General features: G+C 46.7%; 1 protein-coding gene across 1 annotated transcript in view; it reads right to left on the reverse strand.

The window, feature by feature from the left end:
- Positions 1–1,725: 1,725 nt before the first annotated feature.
- Positions 1,726–12,284, reverse strand: part of LOC124155943 — a 190,364-nt gene continuing 179,805 nt past the window's right edge. Inside the window, exons 4-5 of the mRNA XM_046530173.1 lie at positions 11,396–11,499; positions 1,726–10,921 (exon numbers count right to left, since the gene is read on the reverse strand). Coding sequence (XP_046386129.1) covers positions 10,382–10,921; positions 11,396–11,499 — 644 coding nt within the window. The 3' untranslated portion in view covers positions 1,726–10,381. The remainder of the gene's footprint in view (positions 10,922–11,395; positions 11,500–12,284) is intronic.

Here is a 12,284-nt window from a genome sequence, read left to right on the forward strand (position 1 = left end):
ATACATGTTTTTTCATGTTTCAGAAAACTGAATGACTGGAAATGACATCTATCGGATTACATGCAGCGATACATTTTATTTTTATGCATTTATTCTTCTTTTTTATTAAAATTTTAAATTCGCTTTGTTTTTCGGGGGAGAAAAATGTCAATTAGAAATTTGAGAAAAGTGTCGTGTATTTGAATGGAAATAACGCAATAAATTTATCAGGCTGCTCTCACTGGCATAAAATTAATTTCATTATATCGTGTATGCCGTTGTAATTCCACTCATACAGTTCATATATTTTAACGCTTGGTGCATATTCTCACATTATATTAAAACCATTATGGATATAAAAATCCGAAACTTGGTGTGATCTTTTATTTTTATGGCGCTAAGTTTTCGTTATTGAATAGTTCCGTAAAAATTTCGAAGCGATTTAAGAATCACATACATCATCCAAATTTACTGGTAAGAATAACCTTTAAAATTCTATTTCAGCCTCTAGGGAGCGATAAAAAAAATGCATTTCTTGGAAGTTCGTAGACATGCCCTTCCGTAACCTCAGTTTGAGTGCAACTGCCTTCCAAGATAACTTCCCCAGGCGTAATAACTTCTTCCGAAGGTGAAGTCGGACCGTAGATATATTATGCACCGACCCGAGGGGACAAGAACTCCTGGTAAGTTATATCTTTCACTCAAATTTCCTCCGCAGAGTTGGCGAGCATTTTGAAACTTTTTAGAAAAACTTATTAATTTCGATGGATTTATGTGGACGAAAATGCCGAAGCGGACATGGTAATAAAACAGTTTTGTCGAAAATGGGTTTAATTGATCCCATAAAGGCAGCTCACCATAAAATATATTGAGCATCCTATTTATAATTTATACAGAAATGTGAGCCTGCCCTTTGTCCGAGGAAATAAATTAGCCTCAGCCATTTCCGTACGACAGTGGATATCGCCTGAGGCTTCAGTTGTCATGGGCTATGCATTGAAAATGAGAGGACAAAACTTAGGCTTATTCTCTTGAACTCGTGACTTGAATATCATTACCGCTTTATCCATTGATTCTACATTGCCTCGTTAAAAATATATTTCTAGCGATTTTATGATTTCAGCTGTTCCAACTCATATAACTGTATTGTACATGAAATATTAATATTGAGAGAATTATATTGTCATAGCCGTCCCTTGATTGGTTTAAATATGATTAACTCACCCACGAAATTTTATGTTTTGACGGATTAATACGGAAATTATGGTGCTTCATATGGCAAGAGAAAATTAAGTCTGAGGTAGCTGTCGTGAATGCATTACATTCTAGTTTTCCTTCGAAGGGCTTACAAGAAATCGATTACCTTTTACAAGCAAATGCAGCCTTGTTTTTTTCGTCGTTCTATTCTTTCGTGCCGTTGCGATGCTTTTTCGCGACATGTTCGAGTACTTAAAATTAATTCATTAAAGTAAGCATTGCAATTAACTAATCGGAAGAGTGTGAATAGTAATAGTGATACGGTTGCCTATTTTCCCATTGTCGAGGTCTTCAATTTTGTATTCCTCGTTGAAGTCGATGTTATTTTTTGTTTCATTCAGTTCATAGTCACGCCTTCGTGTTGAACTGAAATAACATTTGGGATTACCGTTTTACTTATTATTTTCTTCTCTTATGAAGCGCTGATCGAGGAATTAAGACGTGGAAACTCTTGGGGTGACTTGGGGTAAATAATTATGATCCAAAATGTTATGGGCTTAAATGCAGCATACATATTTATTTATTTATACACAGAGATATATTTACAGGTATTTACAATGAAACTATGCCCAAGTGAAAAACATGGAATATGTAAAATGAAACACTTTACAACGGATTAGCAATTGATTTGTTTTCAATAATAATAATAATAATAATTAATATTTTTCCATAATCTTACTTTTCTTCTCTTTTTTTAAATTCCATCGAAATGGCTCACACAATTTTTTGGGAGAGGAGCTTGGAAGGAGGTAGTATTTTTTTTTTTAGTAACATCCATTCACATACCTTCCGGCTCCCAATGGCCCAATTACACATTTAATGCATTCACTCTACGAGGCAATATTGCCACAGTGCTGAAATTGAAAGGGAATGTTAGAAGTGCGAAAATCAAGGGAGGAAAATAGCTGAGAGGGGACGAGAAGGGCGCCGTACAAATACAATAGGTAGGTAAAATTTGGGTGGAAGGCCATAGTCGCTCTCCGTTTTTTAGTCTTTTTTCTTGCGTCCTTCCACCCCTTGTTCGTGAGGCGAGGAAGAGAGCAGTCCTTAACGTGTTTCTTCCAACTTTCCATTCCCGTAATCACGAGCTGCATGAAAGTGAAATGCACGTAAATTTTTTTTGACTCCACAAAAATTTCGTTCATGGATTTTACTGGAAGAGGCGTCGGGAAAAAAAAAGATATTCCAGACGCGAGGAATGAGGAGAAGAGAAGAGACGTTTTTTTTTACGTGGATGGAAGTCTAGGGAGCGGGCTGAGAGACGAGAGGATTTCCGGTCACACAAATAATGATATCGTTCCTCACTCAAGCGGAGAGCTGGTTTGTTTCTTAATGGTTTCCCTCCACCTCGTCCCAACCTCTATTTCTCACCAGCGTGTATCACGGAATGGGATAAGGAGTCCGGGAGGTGCATGAAACGGTTGCTTTCAACCTTTTTATTATAATTTTTTCCCCTTACGCCGTCGCCCGTCGTTCATTCTTTTTCACTCCAAAGGGTTGCGGGACACTTCCCGAGTCCACGCATAACCCCTTGGGAGGCCGTCTATTGTGACCCCATGGTGCGGATAGCGCTTCGCTTTCACGTGACTAATTTTTTTCACTCTCTTTTCTTCCAAATACTCCCACTCCTCCGAATTCATTTATAATATTTTTTCTAACAACAATTGAGGCCCCTCGATGGCATATAAATTTGGGGTATGTTTTTGAAAGGGGAGACGGACGTAGTCGGTGGGGGTCCGGATGAGATTTATCTGCCACCGCCGGAGGAGGAGGAGAGTGGGGAGGTGAGTGGAGGATTATGGTGAGGAAGTAAGCCGGAGGAGGCTGTTGGTGGAGGGGGAGAGGAGCACGTCCGGGAAGGCTAAATATGACGAAAGTGAGGGTGGGAGCGAGGTTAATATCACATGTTCCTCTCAGAAATGCTCTCGCTCCGACCCATCTCTTTTTGCCCATGGAAAGAGAGAGAGAGAGAGGGAGGAAGAGAGAGAGAGAGAGGGAGAGGGAGAGAGAGCGAGGATCCTATTCTTCCTCCAGAAACCCCGCCTCTGCTCAACCACCCGCCCGCTCCGTTTCGCTCTTTGCACCGGGAGCACCGCCATATTTTTGTCGGAATCGGGAACTAAAGCTCGCCCTTTGTTCCCGATCGTAAATTATGAGGATTAGATTAGGGGAAAGACAGAGGGAGAGGGACAGAGGTTAAACCTCAACTCGGAAAGCATTCATATTCTCCGGGCCCTCCCGGGGGGGCATCCCCCTGCCACACTCCACCACTGACACCAATTCATTCCTTTTCACCCCGATCCCTTCACTCTCCTCAGTTTTCATCCCTCCCTCTCCTTTTTTCTCCTTTCCCTCCCTCAAATAATTCAATAGCACGGGGTGAAAGGGTGACGCGTGGGGATATCCGTGGCTTTTGAAACGTGTCCCCTCTGTCTCTCCCCCCCCCCCCCACACCGTAATCTCCTTCCCTCTCAATCTCACCGCCAGTCACTGCAACTCCCTCCCCTCTTCCCGAGCGGGATCATTTCAATTTCGGCCCCCCGCTGCTCCCACCGCGCTTCTCCCGATTCTGACCGTGGAGGAGTCCTGGCCACTCCCTGCGAGCGCACCTTTCCACCCAATCATGGAGGACGTGTAGGGTGGGGTGAGGAGGCGCGGTTGGGAAAAGAGAGAGAAAATTTGGAAGGACCAAAAGGCGTGTGATGTGTGGAGCACCGTTCTTCTCTCGCTGTGTGTGGACATCCCGCGTGCTTTTTATTGTCGAGTGTGGATGGGATTTATTCAAGGGTTATTTTCCCGGTCGTTGGTTTTGCCCCTTAAAAACGTCCTACTTCGGTGGGACAATTGAATAAGAGGAAAGAGATTGCTATAATGGTAGGACTCGTTCGGGAACACCATTTCGGCGAGTAAAACGAAGCGGTTTCTCTGTTTACCAGCTCGAGTATGCCATTATTTTTCGCCGGATGCGGTTTAATATTTTGGTGACTCGCGAAAAATTGCTCAGTGGCCACACTGCGGGGGTTCCAGGTAGTAGGTGTATGCTGTCGGAGCGATACGATCTCTGTGTTTACGCGCGCGACTTCTGTCATTACTTTTCTCCGAAATCGGTTTAATATTTTTGTTGCTCTCTCTTACGAAAACTTGTCCAACGACTTCATTTCGGTATTATATGCTGTCGCAGCGATGATATCTGCATACACGCTTAGTATTGTCTTTATCACCCTCCAAAAGTAGTTCAATTTTTTTACTCTCTCATAAAAATTGTTCCACGGCCACAGGGAGTAAATGCGTAAAGAGCTGTGCCATTTCTCTCTTTATACATTCGAGGATGTCATTTATTTTTATTCAGCGAATTTTATTATTTTAGATGCCGTACCCACGAAAATAATTCGAAAATACTCAGTAGGGTTTAGGGAGAATATATCCCGCCTAGGCGTTCTTGCGTCTCGAGTTTGTGTCTCTCATTTCAGTAAACGCAGTCTACAGGGCGTCGCGGTGGTCCGGGACCGTTTGGCCAAGGATGGAAGAAAAAAAACAAGAAATCTTTCCCGCATTACGAGTCGGACGCGCGCATCGCCTGCCCACTCGGGCGCACCACCTTTTCTGCCCGCTTGCCGCCGCCGCCGCCTCCGGGAGACCCCTAAGGAGTGGCCTACCCACCCGATGACTCCCACCCCTTCCCAACTCAAGGAACATTTCCATCTTTCTCTCTCCAGGGAACTGAGGGTGAGAGAGAGAGATAGAAAAAAGGCCCTCTGACACCTCATACCTCGCTCTTTCTCTCAGGAGACCAGGGATGCGAGTGGACGTAAAAAAGGTGTTCCCCCCTCTCTCCGCCGGGCACTCCACACTTCAGGTAAACGCGGCACCGGCCTAAAAGACTGAAAAACCTCCCATTCTGCGTCCTCGCTCGCATGGGAAGGCGCGGAAGAGTGGATGGTCTCACCGCACAACACACCCACACAGCAGACGTACCATTCCTTTCTCTCTCTCTATCTCTCCCTTACCGCCTTTCCCTCACCCATCTTCCCTAGGCCCTTTGTTTCCTTGAATTCCAAAAGAAATACCCTTTCCGGAGAATTGTGAGGTAAAGGAGCGGGACGACGGGGGGTTATGGGCGAGTGCGGCGCTGCCTGCCCCACGCTTCCTTCTCCTGGGGGCAGGGAAGTTTTGGGCGCGGCGTTGGGTGTGGAGACAAGGTCTGTGGTGCTGCTGCTGCGGGAGGAATGAGAACCGCGATGAGGGGGAGGAGAAGGGGTTGGCAGCGTCTGGGAAGAGGAGCACTGGGGAGCAAGAATTCCCTTTGTGTCCACGGCCTCTACTGCGCTCCTCATATCCATCCTCCCTACCTTTCCGCATCTCCTAGTGCTTCCCTCCATTCTTTTTACTTCGCCTCTCTGAGACGCTCTACCGTTCATGATTGATTTATTAGCATCTTTTAAAGGGTGTGCATATGCTGGCCTTTGGACCTAAAGAATTTTAAAGCCCTATAGATTCATATGGGCTGGCTGGATGTAGGAGGCTGATTTTGCGACTAAATGAAAAGAGAGATAAATTGATGAAAAAGTGATCTTTTTAAGGATGTGCATATGCTGACCCTGGGGCATAGAGAATTTTAAAGCTCTATAGAAGCATTGGTCTACGGAGGTGGCTGAATTTTTGCGACTAAATGAAAGGAAAGATAGAGTGAAATGAAACGGATACTTAAGAAATGAAAGAACGTTATCGTTTCATGGATGGGCATGGAAGTAAGAAAGCGAAAACTGAACGGGTGATGCAATATTCGGTAGCACGCAAAAAAAAAAATGGAGAGAGGTGGAATTTTTCGGCGGGAAGCTGGTGAAGGCGCGGCACGTGGATACTGTGACAGGAATGGATTTGTGCAGGCTGTGTAGCAGAGCAGGAAGACGGAAAATAGCCGTCGGCGTCTCTCCGGGGATGGCTTTTGTTGGGTCTCGTGCGTGCGACAAAGGCGATCGGGGGTATAGGTATAAGCAGATTAGGGACGGCGTGAAAGATAGGGGGTCGGAGAGAAAGAGAGTGAGAGAATCTTCGCTGCATTGAGCCTTAAAGCCAGGCTGTAAGAATGGAGGTGGTGACGGTAGAGGAGACACTAATCCGTCGAAAAAAAGATCAGGGGAAAAAGGTAGGCGCTGCACTGAATAGAAGAAATTGAAGGTGGCCTGGCCGAAGTTTGCGCCCTAAACGTGAATTGAGTGGAAAAGAAGAAGGAAAGTTGCTTTTTGAAGAAGTGATCAGAAGCACGAGTGAGGTTGAATAGAACGGGAATAATGGCGGTACCTTTCTCCATTTCCTCAAAAGAATGTGTTAACTTCAAAGAAGCTGATTCTTCCCTTGGTTGTTCTCCTTATTTAGGTGGAGCCATTACTCCTCTCAAGAGATCGAATTATGTATATGTTTCAACGAATTACTCGTTCAGAACTTTTGTTCACTTTGAAATTTAATGAACTGAACTATACCAACATTTTCCATATATCAAATACAGAAAATTAACATAACGAGGGGAAAACATCAAATTTTATTTAAGGGCTTAGTATAAACTCTGAAAATTTCAAGATATAGCATAAAAAATTTAAACGAGCGATTCGTTAGGATAAAACACCGGTCGAATAGGAGTGATGCGCCCTGTTAGAATATTGTTATAGTTCGGCCATCCCCACCAGAATTTGCCCGCTACAACGCGAAGATGCCCTAGAAGTATAACATTCCGATATATTCCAAAATATAAGCGCATTCTCGGCCGGGAATAGCAGGGATGAGAGCCTTAATAGAGAAAGGACGCGCGTCAGAGTGTGGAAAAATTGTGAGCAGGAAAAGGCGAAGGGAAGAAGACAAGAGAGACGCCTGGGAGACGGCTTCATCTGTCTCCCCACTGGACGTTCGGTTGACGTTGGGCCGGGAAGCAGTTTGGAGTCCCCCGTGGATGGGATAGAGGAGCGACAGGCCTCCTCCTCGGACCACCTCGGAGACTCTGAGCGGGAAGCGAAATGAAGACGGAAGAAGAGATGGGCAGACACGACCCTCTACTGAAATGCAAAATTCTGATTCTTGAGATCCCAATCCAACCTTCTAAGAATTATTCGATTCATTCACCGTTTATCTTGATTCTGTCTATGTTGATCACACGTTGCTCGGTTATTTTGGAGAGCAGTTCGGACGGTGAGGTATAAAGTGATAAGGTAAAGGGTGGCGTGGTCTGACTTGAGGGCGGGCTCGAAGGGGAGGGTAATACCTCTCCGGTGTGGGTGGTTTTTCGATGGCCGAGTTAGGTGGAAAACCCGAAGAGTTTGGAATGGGGGGGATGGCTCCCGTGGGAAGGTGCGGGTTTGGACGGCTCAATTGCCCCGGGACGACAGCTCTCCTCCTCACTGCAGAGCGAGGTTGGGACGGGGCGGGGGCCTGTGGATGTTGTTCAGGTAGGGATAAATTAGGGGGTGGAATCCTTCGATGGCCGTGTGAGGAAAGAGATTTTTGGGCGGCGGTGTTTCCTGGGGAGTGGGTAGGCCAGGGAATTAAGCTTTTAAGGGTTGAAACGCCAAGGTATAGCTCGTGAATGGTGAAATGACCGGTATCTCTCTCCCAATGAACCTATTCCAAATAGTGCTACTAATTGTCACATTTCATCTCGCTACCTTTTTCTCTCGTCGTATTAACCACCCAGGCTAGTGGTGCTTGAGCCTGGTGACGTACTATCATTACTATGCGAGGAAAGTTCCATTTTTGCGGCTAGAGCTCGGGGTTGATAACGCATGGTACCGGAAGCAAGACGTCAGAGAGAGAGCATTGTACTGCACAAGACTAGTTGGCCGAGGCAGAATAGCTGCCCAGAAAAGTTCGGAAGTGTCACTTATCCCGACGAAATTTTGCGTGAAGTTGTCCCTATTGTGAGTATTCTACTGTTCCGGAAGGCCGTCTCCTGTAGGAGGTCTTGGTGGGTGTGGAAGTGGTGGGGGAAAAAGGTGGAAAGAAGGGACACTAGAGTTTTGAAAAGGAAGTCAAAGGAGAAGCGAGAAGGACTCCTGGAGCTTGTCAATCGCGCCGCTGTGACCATCTGCCCCATTCCCTCTCTGTCGTTCCAAGTAACACAAAAACCTGCCCCACCCAGGGAATCTTTCTCTCTCACCTAAACACCTTTTCCCTCTCCCCTTCCCCTCTCGCTTCTCTTCCTTACCCAAGAGCTCGGTACCATCTTGCGGGAAAAGGGCTTCTGCGCAAGATGGTAACGACTTCTTGCGGATACGAGGACAGGGGTCGCTCTTAAAAAAAATAAAACCAAAACGGGAGATAGTTGCACAAAAAATGGGATTTCTTGGTAGAGCATCCTTTCTTTGGCGCCTGTGGAAAGGACTCGATTGTTTCACGGTAGTTTTACGGGGGTGAGATGTGGTGGGAAATTCGTCTTAACCAAGCCTCCCCAACAGTTAAGCTCCTTGCTTGTCGCCCCTCGTGGAGACAACTTAATCTTCACTCATCTCCCTAACCGATCTTCCTTCCGGTAGACCCGCCGGGAGAGACGACACTCTACCACGGGCAACCACACGACCAGCGTTTCATTTTATTTTCCCTCCCACACGCCCCTCGTAAACGACACCCCTCAATCACAGCCCCAGGGGAAGGAGAAAAAGACACCATTTTTTCGCCATTCGTGGCCATCCTTGGCGGCCGTGAACTGATCTTTTAGGCTCTCTGCGGGAGAAAGCGTTTATGCCCTACCCTCCCCCTTTCACCGGGGTCATTCCCACACTGGCGGGTGACAACTGACAAAAGTCTTCACCCGGATGACTTCTCCTCACCCAATCTGCCACTTCATTCTCACCCCATCAGTCTGTTGCACTCGGCTCATTAACCAAACCCGCATATCTGTACGTCTTCATCTCCTCCTTTTCACCTGTCTTCTTGGAAGAGCTCTCGTCCACGTTCGAGTGCTTTCCTCCTTATCTGCTTCGTCCATTCCGCTGGGGAGCAGCGCGATCGGGAGCGAGATGTCAGTGCGACGGACCGACGTCCCACACGGTATCCTTCTCACTAAATAACACCTGCCACGGGAGGCAGGAGGAATGTTCCACCGACACCGCGTATTAACACTCCCGTCCAAGTCTTTTTCACCTCGTGCCCACTAAACTCCCCCCCACTTCCCCGACCCACTTCGCTCCTCCGCCCGGCGCCTCTCCCAATGTTTCCCCACCGATCACAACACAGAATGTCTTCCGCACATGTCGCCTCCTTCTCCACCACTCATTCCTTTTCTCCCCTTGACATACATACACACGTTTATCCTGTCGCTGGCTTCTCGTGGGATGATCGCCATCTCCGTCCCCTCTCCGCTTTATGATTTTCGTGAAAAGATAAATAAATGCGTATCATTTCTTTCGATTTGCTGCGGGTTTTAAAATGCGAATGCGTTTGCTCCTTCCTCGTAAACAACGAATGGGCTACATAAGAAAGCTTCTCCAAAAAAGCGGTCTATGGCAGTCGAAATATTTTTTTTTAATTTATTAATTTTTTTCAAAGTTACGCTCCCTCCACTCCACACCTTGGTTATGAATGCGTCGTCCGACTTGCGGGCACACGGAAATTATCGCCGGTGAGGGAGAATGAAAGCATTCAGCCTTCCCTAGACCCGTGCGTCGTCTTCCGTGCCTCCATGCGATTCTTCTGCGGTATCGCGAGGAGGATTTCTCAGGAAGAGGTCGGTTCAAGTTATTAGTTTATACCGAGCGTCCTCCCGCTGACGCCCCCATTCTCAAGTCTTCCCGGTAGGTCCGGTGTCCGCGGATCCGGTGGTTCTGCTCCGGCCGCGGGTGGTCCTCGCGGGGCGGCCCACTCTGCCGGAGGACACGCGCTGGGCCTCCCTCCCTCCGCCGAAGAAGTGAGGAGGGAGGGAGGCGCGTGAGGCGTCGTCGAGGTCCTTGGGTGTCTGCTCCGTGTGTTGGTATACGCGTCGCTCTGGAGTGTATGCGTGTGTGTTGTGTATTTGTGTGCGAGTGTTGTTGTGTGTCGAACGGGTGTCCACCCGACGCGCCGTCCTCCGGGGACGTCCTCTGGGCCCGTTTCCCGGTAAAAGGCAGCTTCGCCCTCGTCCGGGTCCTCGTCCCTCTTGTCTTCAGGGCGCCGGCGCGTGCACTCAGCTCACCTCCCACTTCCTCTTGCCGCCGTGCCTCGTCTTTGGATTGCCGTACCGTCCGAGCCTCGGCTCTCTCGTGACCGCGAGACCCCCTCCGCGCTCCACGCCGCCGCCGCCTCCGCCGCCTCCCGCGAAGTAGCCGTCCCTGTAGGGCAGCAGCTCCGCCATGCCGCCTTCCCTGAGGGTCAGCCCCTTGAATCCCCGGCCCCCGCCCGCTATCAGCACGCCGTCGTGTCCGGCGCCCGACAGCTGGGGCAGGAGGCCGGGGGCGCCGTTGCCCAGGCGCTCGTGGTGCGCGCCGATGCTGAAGTCGGAGCCCCGCTTGATGAAGTTGAGGCACGTGGCCCGGCTGCGGGTCCTCGACTTGTGCCGCCTGGGAGGTCCGCCGGTGCGCCGTGGGGGGTTGATGCCAGCCGCCCTCAGCGGCCTCCCCTTCGGATTGAAGCCCACGAAGTAACTCTGGTTGGCCGCGGATTTGTATTGGTTGTAGCCATTTTCCATGACCTCGTAGAACTTACACCTCGCGCCCTTGTCACGCTTCTGGAGGGAGAGAAAGGGAAAATCTGTAAGCGTGATTGCCGAGGCGAGAAAAATATGTTATAATAATGGTATATGATATTTGCCATACAAATGCGCCCGCTCACGGTCACTGTGTTTCCGTGTCGATAAAGGTTGTGCTTGTCAAATTATTCTAACTGATAATCAATATGAATGAATATTACGAGTGGATATGAATGTCTTTGTACAATGCGGCACATGCTCATATAATGCATTTGAATTTATTAACAATTTCTTTAACAACATTTCTGAAACTACAAAATTTCACAGAATAAAAATCATTGTAGTTTTTCGAGGTTGACGAAATTAAGATAAAGTATCTTAGAATTCGAATGCACTGAATACTTCAAAAATACTTCCAGTGCCAATTTTGAATCATCATTTGCAGTACGATATGTAGTAGATATTATGTATGATCCGAGTATAGTTCTTCATAAATTATAGGTTTGTACTTACCGAGCCTATTAACTTCCAGTTCCGATTGAAACATAAAAACCTTTGAGCCTCTTCCGCATATATGGTCATCACACCAATGCCTACTGAGCGAATGGTTAAATTTCCTGAAAAACAAAGAAAACACATTATAATCGTCACTTTTCAGTTCGATTGAAGGTACAAGTTCAATAAAACATCACTTAAGCAAAATATTATTTTGGTGAATACGTCCATTTTGCTTATATTTAAATGGATGTTGCTGTTTCATGAATTCAATATAATGCTGAAATATGCTATCAGTCATGGAAATTTTTTGCTAAATTCTCGGAGACACAAATAGCTTTTTTATCTCCTTTACGGCTCTTGAATTCCTCTTCCCATTATCTTTAATTTATGGTTGCCAGCTCGCAACTTCATTATTATTCCTTATTACATTCAGCACAGTAAATTCTATCTTTATTTCCATTAGACTGCTTGTAGTTAGCACCTCCTTTCGCCATTTCCGTATGAAGGAATGAATTTATATCTTTTGTCCATTGCATCAGCTTCCGTCATTTCTTAACCACCAATGTAAGAGGAGATTTACGAGGGCACTAAATCTCGAATGGTCAGTTTATTTTTGTTTTGCAGTTACGGGCAGCGGTTATCTATAACGTAGAACCAAGATGTTTCTCGTGCTTTCATCGATTATTTATTGACCCTATTTTCCGTGGTATCCATGAATGCTTTGTATTTGCGGCGCGATGCTTATGTCATTTGAGCTTCAAGCTATATCTTTTCATGTCTGTCGCATTAAGTAAATGTATGGCGGTTTGTAAAGGGTGTAGATGTGCAATTCATTTTGATTTTTCAGCGGCAAAGTAATATATATTTTACTGTGATTTTTATTTTGAGGGTAATGTCGTTGCAT

This window comes from Ischnura elegans, chromosome 3 (genome assembly GCF_921293095.1).
Source record: "Ischnura elegans chromosome 3, ioIscEleg1.1, whole genome shotgun sequence".
Lineage (NCBI taxonomy): Eukaryota > Metazoa > Arthropoda > Insecta > Odonata > Coenagrionidae > Ischnura > Ischnura elegans.